Source organism: Heptranchias perlo, chromosome 1 (assembly GCF_035084215.1).
Source record: "Heptranchias perlo isolate sHepPer1 chromosome 1, sHepPer1.hap1, whole genome shotgun sequence".
NCBI classification, from domain to species: Eukaryota; Metazoa; Chordata; class Chondrichthyes; order Hexanchiformes; family Hexanchidae; genus Heptranchias; species Heptranchias perlo.
This window is the reverse complement of record NC_090325.1, coordinates 47913795-47938331: the sequence shown is the minus strand read 5'-3', so window position 1 is coordinate 47938331 and position 24537 is coordinate 47913795. Positions and strand designations below refer to the sequence as shown.

The window sequence follows — 24537 nt, the reverse complement described above, 5'->3', positions numbered from 1 at the left end:
AATCTGAAATATTATTGAATCCTACATTTAAGCTGTCTGCACTTAGGTAAGTGGGCTGTGTCCCAATAGGGAGACTGTACAGCTCATATCGGGCAAACAAAAACTCTATCTGTGTGGCTTTCTCGGTGGTTTGGTTTGGAGACTCTTCAGAGGCATTTACACTCCAGCTACCATTCTTAGACAGGTAGCTGCAGTTTGGATTCCAGCCAGGCAGAACCCCCTTTACATTGCTCGGCTTCTGACTGGCTCGAACTTTCGATATCCTGTTTGGCACAGAACTCTGTACAAACGTGGATACGTGCATGGGTCTCCCAAAAGTTAGAAATGTACATGTTTAGCGAGTAGGGAGGAGAGAATCGCTGCTCTCTAAACATTTAAAGTAAGGTCAGTTAGTTGTACAGAGTGCACAGAGGATCCAATAGACAACCCGAGCACTTCGCAAACCAGGTTTACATTTCAATTAGTGTAAAAGTGAAGAGGTGTGAGGCTTCTGTCTTGAAGCAGTTTCACTCTGCTTCACACCTGAATCAGGTCAGACCCTATTTCCAGATTTACACTGAAATTATTTTCCACTGATGCTAAACTTGCAGTGTAACTGCACTCTTAAACGTTGGTGGGTTTCCATGTGTGCCAAATGCCTAGCTAACCAAAGTAAATAAGTAAATGGATAGTCACCCTGAAAACGTGTGGGCCAGCGGTCCCAGTGCTTATGCTGGAATTGCGCCCACTATGGCTCATTCTGCTAGAATATGCATAGTCAGAGACTGTACCTAATTTGCATGGGCCTAGTGGGTGCAGTGCATCTTGGGTGCCCACCTGCTCCAAGCTGCTGGGAAATTTAGCCTAAGGGGGGAGGAGGAGGAGGAGGAGGAGGAGAGTGTTGGATCCCTCCCCCAGAAACTTCCAATTCGCCCTCAAGTGGTCCATTTGTAAGAGGGCTGCATTAAAGCACAAACCAAACTATACCTTCTGTAGTTCTTCAAGGGTCCAGGCCACTTCCCTGGCCTGGACCCCCAAGATGGACAGCACTTCTGCTGGGGTAGCAGTTGGTATTTATCTTCTTGTTGGATTTACTGGCTACCACTTGAACACTGGGCCTCTCACAGGTCAAGACTGAGGAATCTTCCACCCTGGAGTCCCCGCTCCCTCTGACGTGGGTGACCATGTTTTGAGTATATCTGGGTCCTGGCCAATGGGTCTACACCAGAAGACCCATGCATTTTTTGGCCAGAGTCTTTAGAATTGATTAGTCAACATTCCAAAGCCATATTCTGGCCATATAGTGGGATCAGAAAAACAATAATTCTGAAACATATAAGAACCAAAACACTTCAGCCACAAATGCCCTACATCTTTCTGGCTGTTTGGTATATCTTTCACCTCCTTGGCTTTCAAACACAGTTTGCCACTATCATCACGTAGGTTGGGGGGGGGGGATCAGCAGACATTGTAGGGGTGGTTATGCAGAAAGGCCTATCACCTATCATTAAGAACATAAGAAATAGGAGCAGGAGTCGGCCATACAGCCCCTCGAACCTGATCCGCCATTCAATAAGATCATGACTGATCTTCCAACTCAACTTCACTTTCCCGCCCTATCCCCGTATCGTCAATCTATTAATGCATATCATCCATTAACTTAAGCTAGACCTGGCCGTTTCCCAACCTATATCACCCATGAATAGTGGATGGGTTTACCACTGAGCAGGCGCCTCACTGGTAACAACGAAAGACATCATAGGACCTCAATTTGCATGGAATAATGAAGCTCCCACCTGTTTCCGGTAGGAGTGCTGGTCACCTAAATCGAAGCCTGATTGAAAATTGCATTGATCAGGCTTTGGATGAGATGTTTATTGTTACTATTTTTGTCTCATAGGAACAGGAGTAGGCCATTCAGCCCCTCGAGTCTGTTCCGCCTTTCAATTAGATCGTGGCTGATTTGTACCTTAGCTCTATTTGCCCACCTTGGTTCCATATCACTTGATACCCTTACCCAACAAAAATCTATTAGTCTCAGTTTTGAAATTTTCAATTGACCCCTAGCCTTAACAGCTTTTTGGGGGACGGAGCTCCAGATTCCCACTATCACCTATTCATATACACCTGTTCCTGCTGAAAAGCAGAGTGGTAGAGAAACGAAAATCGTCTCCCCTATCTTTTGAGAACTGTAATTTATTCTAAAATGATAACACCTCCCCCAAACATACTGTACCTGTTCACAGTTGCATTGCCTGCATCAGGAACACATTGCTAATCTGCATTCTTTATGAAAGTAATAGCAAATTAAAGTAATTAATGAGAAAGAAAAAAAAATACAAAGAAGAAAACATTCTTCTCACTAATATCATTCTTGTATGTGAAGATGGATTAGTCTAGAACCACATCTATAATTAAAGACAATGCAGCTCGATGTGTTAATTAAACAGCATGAATCCAGTTTGAGCAAAACTATCGAAGAATATAAGCAAATGCACAGAACTTCATTAACCAAGCTTGCTTACTTAACCTTTTGAGCACTGCAGTCTGATCAATACATTGGTAAATGTGAACATTGCATTGATGATGTATTGTATTAGTTCTTAGTTATTTCCTTCCTCTATACTATAATCATTAATATTTTTTAATGTTGTGAATTCTTTTCTTGTTTGCCCCCATTTTTCTCTTATTCGGGAGAAGCTGATCAGCTTCTGGTACCTCACTCAAGTGACTATTCTTCACGAGGCTACGATCATCAAGCCATTCAAGCATCAGTGCCAAGCCTGATCATGTCTGCACCTGACATCCACGTACATACACTTTCCATCTAGGATCACTAGATGGCAACCAGGAGCAGGAACCTCATTTGATTTTTTTTCTCCCCTGTAGCCCAGGGGCACTGAAGCCAGATTTGGTGCCCCAACTGCCACTTAGCTAAGACAAGCTAACGGAGCACAGACTGACAGTTAAACCTCTAGCTTCCTGACCTGTATGGCTCAGAACTACATTCAGCCATGCACCTACCAACTGATCTTTGAATTATTTTCAACGTCTTTGTGGGAAATAACTGTGCTCTTACAAATATGTAGATGGCCAAGTGTTACTGCTGGTTGATGCGCCAATATGTTCTGCCAGGAAGCAGTAGAGTGGGGTTTGGGCTTGTGATTCTTCCTGTGTTTATTTTCTATTTTCTGCCATGCCAGGGAGGAGTCAAGCAGAGGAAAGTTAACGCATCACAGGAAGAGATGGAAACTCAGGCAAAGCAACCTGGGTCACCCTGATGTACCTTCTGGTGGCCATTTTACAGAGTTACACTGGCAGAGGCCTGGGACCAGGTTTCCAGTGTATCCAGTTGACTGTGGAATGATGCAAAGGCAGTTAAAGGAGTGAAGGGAAAATAACTTAAGTTCGTGAAAAAAAAGTCAATTGAACAGGACCTAGAGTTGACTTCTCCACATGAAATCACTTTAACTATTCAGCCCACAGTGGTTTCACTCCAAATCAGTATTGTCACCATTCCTAACAAGGTGGCCATAACTCTCTGGAACGTTTAACTGATATTTATGTTTTAGTATTGATTTCTCTGTGTAATTCAAAATTATATGAAATGAATGGCACAGTGTGTTTGCACATTGTTCTGTCAGCCTCTGGAGCCTGGATTTGATTACAAACAGTTTGAGGGAGACGAAATCCTACTCTATTTGATGGGAGTTAAGTGAAACTCAAGGAAGCGTGCAGCATAGATCTGACATTAGACTTGGTACAATAAACAAATACATTCAAGAATATTCTATGAATACTTCAGTATTATGAGAGAAAATCATGTCCTGAAAAGGCATAGAAGAAAGACCAAGGGCATTTTGTTAAGACTTCCACACCAATACATACACAATGTTCTGGCAAAGGCCCGGCACAGGCACCAAGAGCCGAATGACCTCCGTCGATGCTGCAAACTTCTTTGTACTTTTATAGATTAAATAGATGTGTTTAATCACTAATGTCCTGTGTAACTCACTTAACTATGCACCTCTGGAAGTGTATGCAACTTTAAAAAAAAACATTTTTTTCAGGTTTTTTTCCAGTTGAAGGTTTTTCAAGGCACATGTTCCACCCAGTTGTCTCCCAAATTTGCATATTAAAAGAGTCTACCTCCTGAAGCAGGCAGGAGCTCCGACTGTCCAATGGTTGGCTCCTTTGAAGATGGCACCGGCCAGAGTGCCAGCCTAAATGGGACGGTGAGCCATTTGCACTGACAGTCCAAGTTAAAATCTACCCCGTAAAATGGACACCAAAAAGGTTTTTAAAACAGAAGCCCCTTTTCTCGTTATTTTTGTGCCTTCTGATGTGGACTAGTTATTAAGATTTGCAATGGATTTTAATCAGCAATGAAGCAAATCTCTACACTCAAGCCTTGAATGTACCCATCCGCTTCTCCCAAATCCTGTTCACTGCCTGGTTTGGGTTTTGGATAAAATGGCAATCCTATTTCCCACAATTATTAGCAAATCATTTTCCCTAATGTCTGCAGTCGGAGCCCTTGAATCCTCTCTGTTGAAGTTTTTCCTTTGTGAGGGGACAAGGGAACAGGTTTGTGTCAGTGAGGAGAACCCGGGGGCAAAGTTCAGCGGGGTGAATACCAAACAACTATCTCCACGTTGACTTCAGCTATGAAAACTTGAGTATCTTCATAATGAAGAGCTGGGAAGACAGACAATTTTTAACAGTTCAACATATTAATTTCCAATATGTATACAATGGAAAAATAGTTTTTCATGAACTATGGAAGCTGTCATAAAATTTATCAATGTAACTAAAAAAAGAGACCTTTATTTCCATTTATTTTATATATTACGTGTACTCCAAATAAGTGGAGTCTCCCAATAGGTGCACAGAATTTGTGGGAACTCAATTATACATTCAGCAGGAGTGAACTGAACTATCACCCATGAGAAAATATGTTTAGTAGTACGCCAATGAAATGGGTCTCCTGTTAATGGGAGTACATTCCTATTATGATGCATAGGAATGTTTTCCCATACATCCTAATGGAAAGGTGCACGTTTTCAGGAACGCTGGTTTGGAGTTACAATTTTATTGTCATTATCCTCAGTCATGCTACAACTGACCCATTACTGGAAGTACTTTAAGCTAAAACCACAGCCTAAGTTTAATTTGCAAGTAAACTATTTAGCCAGTGGTGTAATTAGGGTTTGTATAAACATAAAATATACTTAAAGTGGCTATTTGAGTAGATTTTACAAAAGCCCCTGGTATTGCTTGTTAATAGATTTAATGCTAAGGAGCTCAAAGCCACAATTTTACACCCTCTTCTAATCCAATGAAAATCTGTTGTTGAAGAGAGCTTACAAATGGAGTAATGACTTCAGTTCATCAGCACTTGCAGGCTACATTACTGGCCAACCGGGATCAGTAAACACGGAATAATGGATACCTGGGAGTGATTCCAAAGCAGTAATGCAGTATAGGAGCTCAGATGGCTCATGTAGAGAATAATGGGGATCAAGGAGATATTACAAAATTGAAATCTAATCTGGGAGTTTAGATGACTTGTAAAAGGCACTCAGAATTTGCTCGCAGAGCTCATGGCATCATCTGAATTTGCTGGTTCGATTTTAAAATAAAGTGAGATAAAAAGAAAAACTGTGAGTGCTGGAAACTTGAAATAAAAACAAAAAATGTTGAAAATAACTTGGATATCTGATGAGGGGGTCCCACTCAATACGTTAGCCTGTTTCTTTCTTTGAATAGATATTATTTTGAAAATCATTATTATCTGTGTGGTTTGATCAGTAATTTCTGTTCTGGCGAAGTCATAAATTGTGGAATCAAATGAAATGCTTAGAACTGTCATCTGAGCCTTCATATCTTCTATCTGTTATTCTCTCTGTGAATCATCCCCAAACCCTGAGATTTGGCTACCGCATTGAAATCACTGCCTGGTATTTATTACTGTTAATAATATATAAGATCTAAATTTTATGTGAGAATTCTATTCAGTTTGCGGAAGGTACTTGTCCTGACACCAGCCGGCAGTGTGGCCACTGAATGTTTCCACTTTCCTTCTCCTTGAACCGTGATGACTGTCACGCATTGGGAATAATGACAGTGATGTCATTAGTGCAGGTTTATTGAGGCAAAAATCTACAATTAATTAACAGGAAATTTTATTTCAATGGCATTTGCTTAATGAGAGTAATTCGATAAATGGCGCAATATTCTTACTCCACATGCGTGTGTGTGGGGGATCGGGCAGGATAAGAAATTGGCACCGTAAAGAGGATTCTAATGTATTTCTTGCCTGCATTACATAACACAGAGTCTAATAAAGAGTCCCAGATTGAACAAAACCTAGAATTTTTGATGTGAAACACATGGAACGTATCCCTAAGAACAATACAAAATACCATCAGCTGTACGACAGACACTGTGGGTACATCCTCTTAAGTATATCCTTAACGTATTCTGGCATTGACTTAAAGAGAAGGTTTTTATTTATATAAATGTGGCCTAACTAAGACCTTTTTAACTGAAGGAATTACTGGAACACTTTCTCATATGTTTTGGCAGCAACTTTATAAATCATTTTTTTTAAAAAAACATAAATTACGGTAATGGTATGACAAATGCATGATGGGACAGCTTAGTTGCTTGGAGTCCTGATTCCAAAATGGCTGTTCTGAGAATATTAGGGAGACCGAAGGTCAATAAAATTAGTACTTGTTTTTTTAAAAACTTGAATATTAAACATTTTTTAAAAGATATTGTTCAGCCAAGTGCTGGGCATCAAATCACAAAAGTCTTGGTCAATTTAATTATGTAGCTCCTTTTAATTGTGTGATTGTATTACTCTAGATTAATTGTATAGACTGGGAGTCAATTCGCTTCTATTCTTCACACTATAATGGTAACGGTTAATTATTTCTCTTGTCAGTGAGTATAGTAGTGCCCAACTTCCTTGATCTTAGGGTCTGTAATCTATCCTTGTTCAGCCACTGAGGGCTGAACATAAGATGCGTTCAGTGGCAGTAACAGCCTAAAATGGCCCAGGACTCAACCGCACTTTGAAGAGTATTCTTATAGTGGACACTCACCGTGCGTGCAGACGGAGCTTACTGTGTGCCACATCTGGTTGGAGTTTTCATCTCCCGCCTGACCGATTGGGAGGACTGGTGAGCCGGCTCTAGTGAATAACAAAAGAGCGCATCGCGGGCCGGATGAAACGTCCTGCCTGACCTCTGGAGACCACTCATGGGCTGACCCTTCGGAATAATTAAAAAGTGCATTGAGGGCCGAATGTAATGATCCAACAGGCCATTTCCAGCCCGTGGGCTAATTTATGTTGTGCAACACTGCTAGATTCTAGATGTTGCAAACACATTACGCTAAGCTCTTCAAGGAGTCCATAAATTGCCCTATTATTGTAAATACACAAAAGAAGCATATTTCCAACATACAGCACTATGGCATACTTAATATCAGTGCTACTCATATTATGACCTAGGAGCCATTTGCAGCCCATCTCCCCTTCACCTATGTCCATCGGTAGATTGCAGTTCCACGTGCCTCAAGGGCTCCATTTATACCCTGCTCAGCTGAAATGCTGACATGCTGGGAGTAAATGCCATTCCCTCTCCTTTTATTACTTTCCAGGAAAAGAAGGTAAGGGAATGCTTTTAGGAGGCAGATCTATCCCAGCTTTCAGTGAACAATATAGAATATATATTAATTAAAATATGAATTAAAATATTTCATTTTAAAATGGTCCTGTAATTTTATTTTTTCTTTCTCTCACTGTGGGGAAGTGCCTGGCCTACACTTAGCAACTGCCCACAGTGGTACAATGGAAATGAGGAGCTCATTGTGTGGAGAATCACAGACCCGCATCACATCAGTCTGTGTTGCAGCACTCCTGAGAATAGCCCTCGAGCAACAACAATAACAAAAACAACACCAACTTGCATTTATAAACTGCAGATATTGATTGGGACTGTGGTTCTTCACAAAATGTTACTGAGATGACACTACTCTATTCCCACTTCTCAAGAATATTGTCCTGCTATTGTATATATGTATAAAACACTGGAAAATCACTTCTGTACTTAACAGGAGTGCGCTGTACTTAACTTGGACTTTATTTACAAAAGTAACTTTAAAGTAACTTTCAATTCAACAACAGAAAATACTTTCTCTGCTTATTCATTCTGATCAAGAAAAAGAAAATACAAAAATAAAAAAACTTATTAACACACAACTCACTTTACACGATGGGAGTAAGAAAAATAAAAATGACAAAATGTATACTAATTAAGCAAATTATTTAATTAACATAATGTAATTAAAATAATTTAAAAATGCAATGTTTGGAATGGGGCTTTTAAATCATGAACTAACATGTAATATATTCCAACAAATTTCATTGTATGAGCAACACTTAAAAAAAATCCTTGTGCTTAGCATTTTTCTTATTTTTTAACTAAGTCATTATGCTAATTTGTACACAGAATAATTACCAAATTCTTTATGAGATGAAACACTTCTGTGTATACATAATAGTTTTGATTTATAGATGTGTAAGCAATATTTTGAGTCAAATCCTGCTGAGCATACAGATGGGCATCATTTCCTTCAAAAGCCTGGGGCCTCAGGGAGTTACTGCAACCCTTTCCTTCCCCCCCTTGTCCTCAAATATTGATATCCTTTTCACTTACCTTTGTTCATAATAGAATTCTGGCAGTAACACCTGTGAGGAACACCATCAGTGACTACTGTTACTATGCAGTTCTCCATCGGTGTCTTCAGTGGCCCTGTGCTCACAATTAACCTATTATGAATGCATTCTGGGAACAAGTGGTCTGCCTTAAATGAGCGCTGCTGAGCCAGAAAGTGGACCAAGTGCTCAATCACATTAATTGAGAATTGGGCAGTTCTTCCCATCGCATGGGAGGGGCTAAACAAATTGGTCTACCACAGTGCTTCATCTATGGAAAGGTAGGATGCAAACTCACATCTCCCCGTATTCCCCTCACACTCACTTCTTAATTTCAACTGGGCCTTGGAGGGAAGCAAGAAGCAGAAGTGGAAGCAAAGTTATTTTCCACAGAGTGAAAGTAGTAGAGCTGGTGTCACATGCCTCTTTGCAGCTGGTTACAGGGAAGGATTTGCAGTCCCCTTTCTCAGATGGGGAATGGTACATGCTCTTAGTTACCGCTTAATATCACACGATGAGGCTACATTTTTTATCTCTAAAAGCCTTTTCCGTCAGCCATGTGGTGTCAACGCTAAACATAATGGCAGCAGTAACATGAATGATGAACTCAAGCAACAAAACATGAATGAGATAATTCACCAAGAAAAAAAGAAAGCAGAAAATGGGCATAAACCAAAAAAGCAAGCTTAGAATAAGAAAGAAGTGTAACATGATCTTAGCCACCTGATAACTGTATAAACCACTCAACCTTCAAAGCGTCAGTCTAAGACTGTCATCTTAACTCCCCTCAGGTTATCTTACAATCTATAACTCACTGCCACCTGTCTGTCATTTATGCTAGTAGGCCCGGATATCTTTTTTGTTAACAGGAGGAAAATTAAACAACTGTTTTTGGATCCTGTGCACCTGGGATTTGAGTGCGAACAGTGGCTGGCACTAAGATATAATCACAGCTGACCAGTAAAATTGGCCATCCACCTGTCACTGGCACAAGCGAACAGTTGCAGCTGAGGGATGTTTCACTCTCCTTTATTAGGAAGATAGCCTCGTGGGCATGGAGATGGGCCATGCCAAATAGAAATGTTCCTCTCGTGCTAGAGCAAGAAGTCATAGCAGTGATAAGACCATTAAAGAATTAGCTTTACCTCTGTACAAAGTAAAAATAAAATGCAGGAAAAACAGAAAGAATTAAAAAAAAACATTTTAGGTCCAAATTCTTTTTGAAGCCCATAAAATAGGGGAATGGCATACATTTGCTTCCAGTGTTTGAGTTCCATAGAAAATGAAGGGTGAAACACAATTCTTGCACTGCTTCTGAAATGTTACCATAATTTGGGTATGATTAAAATGGCTGTGAAATGCAGGAGAGGAGAACACCACTTTGCTCTATCTTTTTCCCCCTACTCCCTTCCCAAAGATGGAGCAGCTTGCCATACCCTGCTTCTCAATCTAGCAGTCTGGTCAAGAACCAAATAACAGGATTTCAGTATTGCCAGGCAAATCTGAGTAAGTGGCATCCCTGGGACTAAGACCCCCGGACCATCTGGTTGTTGCCTGAAGCAGTGACATTGTGCGGAAATGTAACATTCAGTGTTAAACAGTTAGAACAAATTGTAAGTACACTTGTGGCACATTCGAGATGCGAAAAAAAAGGTTATAAGAATTTTTTTAAAAATAAGCCAAAATAGTTCCTTGCAGTCCTCAAAAGGTTAAAATCGCATGCACCTATTATGAAAATCACATTGTTTCACCAGAAAAAGCACAAAAAATAAATATTTTATACAGCCCCATGGGGAAGGATATCTAATTTTCGTAGTGTCCCACTCTGGTGGACTAATGACTTTGTTGAGTGAACTTCACAGAGCCAGCTTAATGACCCCATTCATTATGGGCTACAAATGCGTGATCTGAGCAATATCCTTCATTACATGCAGCTTACATTTAGCATTTAAAGAGGCTGAATTAGTTGTCCCTTAGTAGCTGAGAGAAGCTAGCTGAGGGTAACAGATGAGCAAAATATGATTTTCTCAAATTTATGGCTTTTTTTAATGCAAGAACTCCAGGATCCTTCATCAAAGAGCACTGATTATTCAGGGTATAAGTCTCCACAAATAATGAAGAAGATACCATTACCCAAAGAGGGGGCGATGAGATATGTCGTTCAAATAAAAGCTTACATGATATTGTCAGCTTGGTTCAATTGATAGCATTCAAAGAGCTCCAGCTACTAAGGGCACATTATCATAAGGTCAATTTTACAAAATTGCCCTCCCAGCCGGTGCCTTGCCGTCCAGAAGCATATATTTGGAAATCACTGATGCACTCCCATGATTTCCCAATATCCACTCTCGGCAGTTGAGGATTTCATAAAAACATCCCTCTTGCAGTAAATATTACGAATACCTGAGATACCTAAACCGCTGCCAGTGTTTATCAGTAGCTGGCACATACTGGTAGCTGGTGGTATCTAGGACCTGGCCCATTTTCAGAAAATGTGTCCTCTTATCTCCTTTACTGAAAACCCTAGGAGACGGGCAAAGCCCAGAAACACAGGGCATCAGGAAGGCTGAGAACAGGAGAAATTATGAGCTAGATTAAGAAGTAATAGTTAGTCATGGGTTCGCTATGACGTAGAGGTGATTTGACTGCAAAACGCCGGGATTGGTGATTGCTCAGTTTTTTGATTTTTCAAACGCTAGAAGGACAATTGCTATTTTCATACAGGTTTCAATAGCTTTACAAAAGATGGTAGGAATTTAAAGGAGATTTTCTGCTTCACTGCTCCTGGCACACAATTAAACACAGGCTGGGAGTGCACAATTTACCGATGTGCGCATATGCTGGAACCGTTGAAGTAGAAAATCTCTCCTTTAATGAAATGTAATGATGAAAAAACAATGGGAGAAATTGGAGTTGCTGCTCATGTTTGTCTCAGCTTTTGTTATTAAGTGCATGGCGTTTTATTAAATATGTTTACGCATATGAGCACGATGCCCCGCTGTTACCTGGGAGGAACAGATGAGCTGGTGTGATATAGTTCAGGAGATCCCTCTGCAGCATGTTCCCTAAATAACATTAGTGTCAGAGAGACTGGGTTGTACAGTGGGTTTTGCACATTGTCCTTTCGCTTCAGTGAGTTAGGTTTGAATCCAGCCTGGATTGACGTGATAAAAATCTGCTCTGTTTGTTAGCTTTAAATGAGTTTTGGCAGCTTCAACCCAGTTCCTAGTGGGCTTGGGCCCACATCACAAAACTAGGACTAATTGCCAGTGGGACAAATAAAAACCCATGTTCATATCGGCTGGAGAGCCAAGGTTGCCATCTTTTTGCCAAAAGTATAAGGGTAGAGCATGGGTGGGATTTTGACTTGAGTTCTGGAGCATGATTTTAACTCGGAAAAATGGATGGGTTGGGGACGGGGCAGTAAAAATTTAAAAAAATCTAAAACCCGCCTCCAACTTGCCCATTTCTGGTTTTAATGGAGGCAGGACGAGGGGCAGGCAACCAACCCGCTCTTAGGAGGCGGGTCGGTCACTAAAAGCTATCAAGGAGGCTGCAGGCCGCCATTTTAACAGCTTTTTTGTTTTTAACCCCGGGGGGGCCGGCATTCCTGGACCTTCTACTGCACACCACGTGAGAGGAGGTGAGAAGGCCCGAAACAGCAAGTAAGTGCCTTTACAGCACAGCTTGTGGGCCTGGAGTGTTTCCCCCAGGCCCAGCATACCTACCTGCAGCGACAGATGTTTGTTTTACTGCTGATAAAAGTAAATTAAAAACCTTCATAACTAAACACTCCACAACACAATACACAGAAGCAAAGTGAAAACACGGACTACTGCTTTTAAAAAACAGACTTTTAAAATCCAGACTTGGCAATATATTGCCACTATTTCTTGATTTACCTCATTTTCTCTCCTACTCTTTTTGTCCTGTACGTTGGGCCTTGGTCCTTCATCAAGGGAAAAAAAACACTAGAGACCTGATTCTTCCAGAATGCCAAATGGGGAATATTGAGGGGTAGAATTAGCTGTTTGAGTACTGAAAGAACATGTAAGCTTTTAAGAATTTGATTTCAAGGTGGGAAATGCAAATACTGGGATACTGAATATTTTCCCACTCGTTGCACTGAGCTCCAGTATCAAGCACTCCGAGATCAGAGATAGCACAGGTTTGATAGAAGCGTGCGATTACCATTTGAATTCCTGTAATTATTCCTTCCCCTTCATTTTATTATGTTTAAAAGTTATGCAACTTGTAGTTAATTAAAGGATGTCGAAGGAGAAAAGTGCCATGGTTAATTATAGGACTCAAATAGTTTTTGTTTATACTTGATTAAATTAACTGTTTTTAAAATTATTTGGCACCATTATTATGAACGTTATTTTTTCAGCCAGTTTAAAACAAAATAAGAATGCTGAAAACAAAATGTCTGCTTCTACGTGTCAGTGCACCAAACTCTTTCATGTGCTGTCCACATTGAAGCACTACATTAAGCATCCAGATAAACACTGGCTCCACTTGAAGAGATTTTTACCACTCTGTGCGACTGACTAATGTATAACATTTTGGAGTGGTGTCTGCACTGCATATTGAGTCTTTTAATGCGCTATATACATAACATCTTACCAAGGCACACATGCATCTCCGAGTGCCAACCTCTGCTAAGTAGTGCCACTTATTCTGTACCACTTCAAGTGGATGAAATCAGCAGTATAGTTCAAATTTGTCAAGTGTACATTGATGAGTTTGCTATATACGCACACATACAAGGGGGTAATTTTGACTTTGTGCGGTAGTGTAAAACGGGTGATAGTGAATTGATGGAAATATAAATTGGGAGAGATGTACAACGGGCTGCCGATTCGCTATCACCCGTTTTACTTTATCACACAAAGTTAAAATTACCCCCACAGTCTGTGTAGAAATTGATCCTGCCAAACACTGATCAATATTCCTGGGTCAGGGCTCATGTGACATGCAGGAGTGGGTTCCTGGATTGTCCTGGAGTCTGCAGGAATTAAATATTAATTTCCCGGACACTGCTGCAAACAATCCGGGAGAAAAACCATAGAGGCATAAAAAATGTAAGAGATGGGGGAAAAAAAGACTATTTGACTGACAGTCAAGAATCAGTCTGTTGGTGTGGAAAGGTGAGGTTTGCCGTGTTTGGTGACCAATGGTGGGAGTGTGAGGGTGGAGTGGTTGGAGGCAGGAGGTCATGTGATGATACCTCCTGGATTATGTCCAATCAGAGTTGCCAACCATCGTTCCTGGTAGGATGCTTACCATGAAGAGGAAGCCTTCTGCTGCTGAAGAGGAAAATTCTAGTGGTGCTGTATAGAAACCACTGCTATAGCACCTCAAAAGGTGGGACCATTTAAAGGGGCAGAAAATAATGCAGGAAGGACTTGGAGCCAAGGCCTAAACAGGTAACGGTCCGAGACGTAATGGGAGGGACAGGTACTCATTATTGGGCCTTTTCCTTCCAAAAGGGGCATTGGCAGGCCTTTCACTGCTGCCTTAGGGATTACTGTCAATCCTCTCCTGGTGATCCCTGAGGTAGGTGGCAGTAGTGGTGGGGAGCAGTGAAATGGGGTGGCTGGTGAGCTGTGCCTCCTTGCTCTACTTTACATGCAGCGGGTGAGGGATGGGTGACCGACGACTGTCCCACAGGAATGGGGGGAGGGAGTTTGAGTTTGGAGTGCGGGGGTATGCCTCACTGCTGGATTTTGCCCAGGTTTTTGCCGTTTTCCCACCCGACCTCCGCCAATCTAGCCCTCAGTATTCAAGTCAAAGCATGACTTCAGGAATTTTCAACTGTGAAACAAGTTTAATTTTATTGCTCCATGATTTTCATAAACTCACGTCATTGTTAAAAAGCCTAAACTAGGAACTGGATGGTGCAGCTGATCATCCAGGAGTATTATTTTGAAAACTGGCTATTGGAGCAAAAATAAATCTAAAATATACAGTCAGCCCTTAATATCTTATAATTGGGCACTAGTGAATAACAGGACACATGGGGTTAATTTTAACATTCGCCAATGGGGTGAAATGGACGATATTGAACTAACTGCCCATTAAACACCATGTCCGATTTTCCTTTCCATTAAAGTCAATGGAAGGGGAAATCGGGAGGGGTGTAATTTGAGCGGCTAATTTACAATCACCCATTTTGCATCAATGCCCAAAATTAAAATGACCCCCCTGTACACTGGGGCTTTTACTATGTCACTGGTTCTTTTAAACACAAAGTAAGATCATGGGCATAATTTTAGCTCGGTTGCTGGGAAGGGGGCGGGGGGGGGGGGGGGGTGGGGGTCGAATCACGGACGGGAAACCCGGAAGTATGGGTTTCCCGGATGTCCTTATGATTTTGACGTAAGGACGTCTTTTTTTTGTCGGTTTCCTGTCACTCTGCAGTGATGTCCTCACAACATTCTCTCACAGTTATCAATCAGTCGAATGGGAGAAGAGCAAGGAAGAGGTAAATGAACAGGTAAGTCTTAGATTGTATGGATGGGTGTTGGGGGGGGGGATGTGGGGGTATCGGGGGAGGGGGGAAGTTAGTCATCAGGGGTGAGGTCAGCCATTGGGGGTCAGGTCAGTCATCGGGTGGGAGGGGTCAGTATCGGGGGAGGGGTCAGTCATCGGGGGGAGGTCAGTCATCGGGGAGAGGGTCAGTCATCGGGGAGAGGGTCAGTCATCGGGGGAGGGTCAGTCATTGGGGAGGCAGGGTCGGTCAGCGAGGGGGGTCGGGATCAGGGGTCATCGTGGGGGTCGCGATCGCTGGGGGAGCGTCGGTGATCGTAGAGGGGGTGGCTGCAGGTAGGCTTGTTGGGCTTGGGGGAAGCACTCCTGCTCCTCCGGGCCCACAAGCTGTGCCGGAAAGACACTGACCTGCAGTTTCGGGCCTTCCCGCCTCCACTCACAGGGTGTGAAGGAGAAGGCCCGGGAATCGCGGCCCCCAGGGGTTGAAATCGCAAAACCTTTCAAAATGGAGGCTCGCAGCCTCCTTGAAAGTTTTTAGTGACCAACTCACCTCCTGAGAGCGGGCTGATCATCTGCCCCACGTCCTGCCCCGGTGAAAACCGGAAATGGACGGGTTGGAGGTGGCTCTAAAATTGTTGCAATTTTCAATGAACCCCCTCCCTCAACCAACCCATTTTTCCCATTTAAAATCCTGTCCCATGTGACTAACATGGTAAACTCTCCAATATCCATGTACCTACCTGTTTATCATTGCCACTGAATTCTGTTTTAAAAAAATGAAAAGACCTGACAGATCTACTCAGCAACTTACATGGATCCAGTGTATTTTATATAGTAAATAGACAACAGCGCAACGCAACTGGGAACGGCATTTCATTGGAAATTGCTGCCGTATCAGGCAGAATTTTGAAGTATAATAGTGCAGGGGACACGATGGAAGGTTCTAGTACAACGTTCTCAGTCAGTGTACTGTGTTTGTGTGTTGGGGAAGGGGAGAGAGTGAAATTTCTACGCTGCATTAAGCAGAGTAGTTTATTGATTTTATCAGGTTCTAATCCTGCTTTGCACTGCAAGAATGATTCCCCTTATTGTACCCTCCAGAGACTCATATGGCAGTGTCACTCTGCAGTGATGTCCTCACAACATTCTCTCACAGTTATCAATCTGTCATTCAGCCATGCTTTAACTGGCATTAGCATTAGTTTCATTTTATTGAGGAACCATAACCCGTATTTATAAGCTATAGTCAGCAGAGATCAAGCAAAGGCTGCAATTTAATCCCAGGGTTCAAAAGATGTCCATCAGGCATTTCAGCCTTAATCTGTGATACCATTTGAATCCCTGAATTTAATTCAAAACCTATGTTACCACCGATCATTCACAATTCTATGTAGAATGGTCCTAGATCATCTTTTAAAACTTAGGCTGCCATTGTTCCACACTACTGATCTGAGACCAATAGTTGCTGAGTGCGAAGTGTAGCTGGCAAGACCCGAGCTGTATCGTAGGGTGCACCTGGCTGTAATTTGCACCCTGCCTGTCAGTAGAGAGTTCTGTGCCTGCACGATTACACGTGTACGCAGAATTCCACATCTCCGGTGACTATCTCTTAATATAGGAAAGCACAGGTGGCAGTGCCCACTTTCTCATAACATTATAAGGACCCAACACTAAGATTATAAAGTATCCAATAGACCACCTTGGCACTTTTTAAACCTGACTTCACCCTGGTGTGAGATGACCTCTGGAAGGTGGTCTCTGAATGCTTGGCATCAATGCACTTGCGAGTCAAATCAGGCCGTGACTCCCGAGGTAGACTGTTAGCATTGTGTCAATGCACACTCAACCCACTTCACATCAATGCAAAAAATGGCAGTGAAACATATGACTGCTGATTTTGTTATAAAAAATTAGGAATATATTTCCCTTTAAAAAACTTTGTTTTAATTGGATGCATACTCTGTGCTATACCACTGTATAACGTATCATAAGCCACACTAACACTTCGTCTGTGCTATTCTGCTCAAGACTGTTCCTCCATTGTTTCAATAGCACCACTAGGGAGCAGCAAAATTTAAATTTTATGTGAAGCAATTAAGCATAGTCTCTTATTCTAACTCAAAACTGTGGACCTCTTTTCCTCCATCATGTTTCCCTTCCTCCTACAATCTACAGTCCTTTAAAAATGCAAGCTTGGTGTCACCTAATCACTACTTCCTGATTTACCTCATCTCTTATTTCTTTCAATCTTGCTGATGTCTTGCACTTTGGGCCTAGCCCTTCACCGAGACGTACTAATTAAAATAAAAATTCCACACAAATTACAGTAATAATTCAATACGTTTCTCTTTGAATTCTGCACAAATTATAATCCAATATGCCTGGATTTTTATTACTTCTTTTTAAAACTTCTATCAATCTTTTTAGCCGCTATTAAAATGAATAAGAACTTGCCTCTCACATTTAGTGACAAGAATTATGCTCCATGTTCTGTGTCTCCCAATGATACCGGCTGTTAATCTTTATAGATTTTTTTCATGAATCAGTTCATTGTCTTCTCATTTTTGTTATTTTATACTTGTGGCCTTTCCCCTCTTGGAGGTCTGCCTGCCCTGTGCATCATAGCCAGCTGAACAGGTGGGCAAGCAGTCTGCTACCCAGCCTCTGCTAGAAGGCAAATATGAGGATGCACATTGGGGTAACCGGCTTTCCAATTTACCTTCCATCTTTGCGAGAAAGCTACTTGCATCTTCCAAGTGACTCTCTCTAACATAATAAGAACTTGTCATGTTGCAAATTATGGATATAACCCGGTCTAAGGCACACAATATGTTGACAAAATCATGCTACTCATGAATTCCATTTTCTATTGGTGATAAATTATTACAGAAATATGTTGTTTAGAATTTATTCTAAGGTTACAATGTCGAACTTGGAAGAGCAACTCCTACTGTCTAATGTTTCCTTTATTATCCTATCATTTAATTGAGTGAGAGAGACAGCTTAGTGTCAAACTGACCTAAAATGTCAACAACTCTGTGTTGTGAACTTGCATTCATTAAGAACTGGGTTGACACTGCCCAAAACTCATTTCATGTAAGACTGTTACCACTGGCAGAGAAAGGAGACTCTTCACTTCTCAATCTGGATGAGGTTTGACCCCAGATTTCAGAGCTGAAAGGGCAGTATGCTAACCCATCACACAACCCAGTCCCCTTGCCCTGTGCTTTACAATGCATTTTCCCAGTAAAAGTATACTTTATTCCAAGGATAGTGCTCACACTAAATGTGCTATTTATACCACACTGCGATACTGTTTTTTCAAAGGTGTTAACTGTGGCTCAGTGGTAGCATTCTTGCCTCTGAGGCAGTAGGTTGTGGGTTCAAGTCCCACTCCAGAGACTTGAGCACATAATCTAGGCTAACACTTCATTGCAGTATTGAGGGAGTGCTGCACTGTCGGGGCTACTGCCTTTTGGATGAGATGTTCAACTTAGGCCCCATCTGCCCTCTCAGATGAATGTAAAAGATCCTATGGCACTATTTGAAAAAGAGCAGGGGAGTTCTGGTCAATATTTATCCCTCAACGAACATTACTAAAACAGGTTATTATCACATTGTTATTTGTTGGACTTTGCTATGCGCAAATTGGCTACTGCGTTTCCTGCATTACAACAGTAACTACATTTCAAAAAGTACTTTAATTGGCTGTACCATGCTTTGGGATGTCTTGAGGTTGAGAAAGGTGCTATATAAATGCAAGTTCTTTCTTTTTTTGAGCATGGACAGAAAATGCTGCAAATAGACAACAGTCCCATCAACATCTGAAAGGAGAAATGACAGGTTAATGTTTTAGATAGAGGTTCTTTGTTAGAATTTTGGTGGTTCTGATGGAGAGCCTCCACTCAACACATTAACCTGGCCTTTCTCTTTCCACCTGCAGCTGGCCTTGCTGTGCATTTTTGTTGTACTTTTTATTGTTTTTAATCTCTAGTATTAACACCTTATTCATGACTAAGTCTAGCATGTTACAAAATAGTTGAATTGGTTCTATCTTTGACCTGTACAAGGTATAAATCAGATATTCATTATACTGTCAGAACATGCCTCTTTTATGGACAGAATAACTTCATATTCATTACGCTATGTTAAAGAGATTTCTTTGGGATAGAAGTTGCTGCCAAACACCTCACAATCTTTAGCTGACAGTGAGGGAACTGCAAAGAACAACATCTGGAAAATGTGAAATATGAACCACAGAGGTTCAACCCAGCTTTAGCTAAGAATAAACAGCAAGACATGCCCCTCCCACCCACACACTTGCAAAGCTGACACTGATTTTCGAAAACACGCAGTCAGCTTTTTCCTAATCTGTGGGAATTCAATTTTCACTCTGCATCTCTTGCTCTGATTGCTATGTTAATAAAGACAATGAATGCGTACCTGGGTAGGGGTGGATTCCATTAGCAAAGACGGCTTCTGCTGTTGGTTGTCCATTAGCCTGCGGCGGGAGGCCGGTGAATCCATTTACTCCAATTGGAGAAGGAATGCTAGGCACAGCTGGTGCAGTGATACCAGGAGGCGTGCTCCCGCCTGAAACACATACACAGAAAATCATGCATCGCAAACTTTATCTGAATCATGCAGAAATATTTAACTTTTTCAGTGCTTGACTAGACTAAACCTGTCATTACAGCCCTTTGTTCACAGGGAAACAGCAGCAGGTACAATGAGTCATTTGATGTCAATTAAGATGCAGTGATGAAGTTTATAAAAATGTGGACAATCAAGTTCTCACATTAAATAAAATACTAAATGAAGGTACATCATGTTGATTGGTTTTACTATAGCGGTTATGGAAGTGATACAACATGCTGCAAATTGTCTATACAGGCTCAGCATATCCAGAAATACATAATAGAAAGCACAAATAATCTTATACACCAACTATTTGGGCTGGCTTGTTTGTCCCTGTTAGCAGTCTCCAGGTCAAGCCCACTGGAGGTTTGTTTGTAGCCTACGTATGTGTTTCTGTTCCAGTCCAGTCAATGGTTGACTGGCTCTTTGTACGGTTGGTTAAGCAGCTCCTTGTATGACGATCAATAGCACATCAGTCAACGGTTAAGATGGTCGCACAAGACGCTAATAATAGTATTTGCTCCGCTAAACAATTTTTAAACTTGCTAGTATTTTTTTTCCTAACAACTCCCTGCATCACTGTTTTCCTTGGTGAGGAAGATGGGACTGTACAGTCCACTGACTGGACACAATCAATATATTTAGTTGCTGTTGAGCAATGTGAAATGATATCCCTGCTCAATATTCCTTTACCAGATGCTTTCCTAAATCATTTTATGAACCATACAAATGTAAAGAAAGAAGTATAATCTGTTGCAGAAGATCACATCATCCCAATGTTTTAAGTATTATAGGACTGTTTTGTTTACAAAAACATGTGGCAATTAATTGAAGTCCTCTATCATTGGGTCCGCAAACTTAATGGGGTCTCATTCTAAACTACAGAATTCACAATAACGCTCTGGTAGTTGGCCAAATGGGTCTAATGGGAAAAGAGACGAAGTTTAGATTCTACTATGTAAATATCGCCTTGAGCTAAGACAAAGTGAAGATTACTCAGTCATATATTAAGCTGTTAGTGGATGGTTAACAAAGTATTTTTCTGTTTTATTTTGGAGGGGTGGGGGGAAGCCAGATATGAAGGCACCAACACTGTGGGATAGATTTTGACTTTGTACAATAGTGTAAAATGGGTGATAGTGAAATGGCAGCCCGTTTTACATCTTACCCGATTTTTATTTCCATTAACTTCATCGACTGGTTTCTTTATGCTGTTCACTTATTGCCAGGATTCTAGCAATGCTCTCCATTAGAAATGCTGGGCTAGGTTTTCTTCCCCTTTACTGCCAATTTTCGGGTGGTGTTGGGGTGGGTAAAGGAGGGAATTCGGCTAGGGAGCTGTTCCTAAGGCTCCCCCACTTCTAACATTTTCCTCTGGAAGTGATGGCGGATACTGATTACGTCTGCCCATGATTGGGAATGTTAATGGGATGTAAATAAAGAAAAATATGTCCTCTGACGTATTTTCCTTCATTAATGCAATAGCAACACTGGTCATTAAGAACGCCATTGCACTCTGGCCTCCACCGTTGCTAAGGAAGCAGAGGGTGGTCAATTGCATTCGGCCAGCGCGCTACAAGTTAAAACATTTGCTCTTTTCTGCTGCTGCCTGGAAGCAGTCGAACGTGAACCGCTGGTGCAGGTGATCAGGTCTCTGGCAGTGACATTCCTTCTCTTCCCCCCAAAAAAGGTGGTGGGCTCCCTGGCACTGTTAGCTGAATTTAGCTGAAAGCCTGCCCTCCAGTATTTAAATTAGCTGGCCCGGGAAAATCCATCTGGGTCAGCATCGGTAGCCCTGGGCTGTAGTCCTAGCAGACTAACTTCCATGGAGGAAAATCTGCCTGTGTTTTACCCCCCAAAAACAGAAAATGCTGGAAACACTCAGAAGGTCGGTCAGCATCTATGGAGAGAACAGATGGGTTAATGTTTTAGGTGAAGACCCTTCAAAACTGACTGACTTGCTGAGTGTTTCCAGCGTTTCCTGTTTTGTTTCAGGCTTCCAGCATTTGCAGTTTTTTGCTATTTTTCTACTGACAGGAAATGCTGAGTATTTCTGGGGATTGTTTCTTCCTGATAATGGTAGGAATATTCCAATTTGTTCAGACAGTGTAAAGCTCTAACTTGTTCTGTTTCTCTCTCCTCCTCCTTAGTCAACTATTTAGCTACTACTTAGTTAGCGCTAGGCACCAAATCATTGAAAGACAATCAGAATTTTAGATTTAGAATAATCTCTCTCTGTCTCCCCTTATCTCAATTATCGCTGTTGATACCAACCCACTGGGATGAACATTTTTGTCATAATGCTTAAGTGATAATTTGGTGCATGTCAACGTACTTCATGTTAATGTGTTGTGTGTTTGTAAACAAATGGGGAAAAAAAGCTTTGCAAGCATTTATTCATGAAGATAATATCCATTAATACATCAGTTTTAATACATGCTCATTCTTGCATCATTTAAAACATGGCGGTTGAAAAGTAAATATTCTTAAAAATTTGACCTACAAAGATAATTGCCCTACTTGAAGAGGAGCTGGCTAATGACTAAGTATGCTTCCAAGTTGTCACTTACATTATTTAAATGCCTCCAAACTAGTACTTACTTTCGCTTCCATTCTGTCTGCACTTTTACAGCATGCATGAGTCTTAATTATCACAAAATGTGCTCTGTGCTTAACGCAATCATAGTTGATGCCAACTCGTCTGTAGTCAAAAGGACTTTAATAACATCCTGCATGAAGCCAAGAATGATTGTGTCTCTGAAATGAGGTGCTTTGCATCTGACTGACAAAGTGCTCAAATAGCAGATGGTTAAAGAAAAATTTGGCAAAAGTTCAATGCACTGCAAATAACAAAGTATCATCAGATTTTTTTTAGCATACTATCTTTCTCTGAGGTAGAGTCGCAACTTCTCTTGATTCTGTTAAAGAATTCATTGCATTCAGGTTTTGCTTTTTGTCCCCGATTTTTTATTCCTTGGCTCCCATCTTGGCTTTTGCTGCGGTACAGTCCACACCTGCTGGCAGCCCTCATCCAAGTGACCATGCGTGAGCCCAGACTGTGTTGGCAGACTATTTGACCTTGGCGTGTATCACAGGGAAGCCTGATCCTGTTCTCACCTGCTGTCCACATCCATCCAGCAGAGTTCCCTGGATAGCAATCAGGAATGGGAATCCTAGCTGGTTTGTTCCCTTCGCAGTTCAAAGGTGCCAAGGCCAATTGTAGCACCCCAAATGCTGCTCCAGCTGAGATCAGCTACCTCAGTACTGACAGGGGGAATGAATCTTGTACCTTCTTGATTGATATGACTCAGTAGCATATCTGGCAGTGCATTTACCCACTGTCATCAGAGGAGCCAGCATTAGTTTCTTTTTCTAATAATTTTGTGAAATAATGTCAGAATACTGATTTCTGTTATATTTGTGCTTATGGTGCAATAAAGCAGCATTTCCCCTAAGGGTTTCTAAAAAGAAAATTGGAAGTAATCCACAAACAACTCTAAGATTAACTAAATGTGCTTGAAATTGCATTTATGTTTTAGGCTGTTGAGTGGTAAAGAATACTGTAATAAATACTAAGTGAACGTTGCCTTTACATTAAGATCTGCCAGTTAGTCATCAAGATGGGGAAGGTGGTGAAGAGGGGTGTGAAGAGGTGGAAGCAGGAACATAGGAACAGGAGTAGGCCATTTAGCCCTTCGAGCCTGTTCCGCTATTCAATGAGATCATGGCTGATCTGTGACCTGACTCCATATACCTGCCTTAGACCCATATCCCCTAATACCTTTGGTTAACAAAAACTAACAAACTCAGATTTAAAATTAACAATTGAGCTAACATCTATTGCCATTATCGGAAGAGAGTTCCAAACTACTACCACCCTTTGCGTGTAGAAGTGTTTCCTAACTTCACTCCTGAAAGTCCTAGGCTCCCCAACCAGCGGAAATAGTTTCTCTCTATCTACCCTATCAGTTCCCCCTAATATCTTGAAAACTTCGATCAAATCACCCCTTAATCTTCTAAATTCCAGGGAATACAACCCTAGTTTGTGTAATCTCTCCTCGTAATTTAACCCTTGGAGTCCAGGTACCATTCTAGTAAATCTAACTGCACTCCCTCCAAGGCCAATATATCCTTCCTAAGGTGCGGTGCCCAGAACTGAACACAGTACTCCAGGTGTGGTCTCACCAGGCCTTTGTATAGCTGTAGCATAAACTCTACCCCCTTGTATTCTAGTTCTCTAGATATAAAGGCCAGCATTTGATTAGCCTATTTGATTATTTTCTGTATCTGTCCATGACGTTTTAATGATCTATGTACATGGACCCCTAAGTCTCTTTGGACCTCCACTGTTTTGAGCTTTTCATCATGACTTTTGCAGCAATGGCCCAATATGAATCTGCAGCACTGGTAAAGAAAAAAGGGGCATGTGGTGCTCATAGGTCACTAGTATCTGCTTGAGCGCCACTCTCTCAGCACCCTTGCATCAATTTAAAAATGCCATCACCTTCCACCTATCTCCAAACTAAACAAACTACTCTAAATTGTAGGCACCATTGCTCAGACAATGGAGTCAATTTGACTTTGTGCGATAGTGTTTATTTTCATTGACTTCGGAAGAGATGTAAAACTGGCTGCCGACTCGCAAGCATCCATTTTACACTATCGCACAAAGACAAGATCTACCCTGACATCTGTGGCAA

The 24537-nt window shown here is 41.4% G+C and overlaps 1 protein-coding gene across 21 annotated transcripts in view; it reads right to left on the bottom strand.

Annotated features, from left to right (window-relative positions):
- Nucleotides 1-24537, bottom strand: part of celf4 (CUGBP, Elav-like family member 4) — an 890875-nt gene that overhangs the window by 37451 nt on the left and 828887 nt on the right. For all 21 annotated transcript variants that reach the window (XM_067991773.1, XM_067992593.1, XM_067991859.1 and 18 more), the window contains one exon: nt 19643-19792. In XM_067991773.1, the coding sequence (XP_067847874.1) occupies nt 19643-19792 (150 nt within the window). The remainder of the gene's footprint in view (nt 1-19642; nt 19793-24537) is intronic.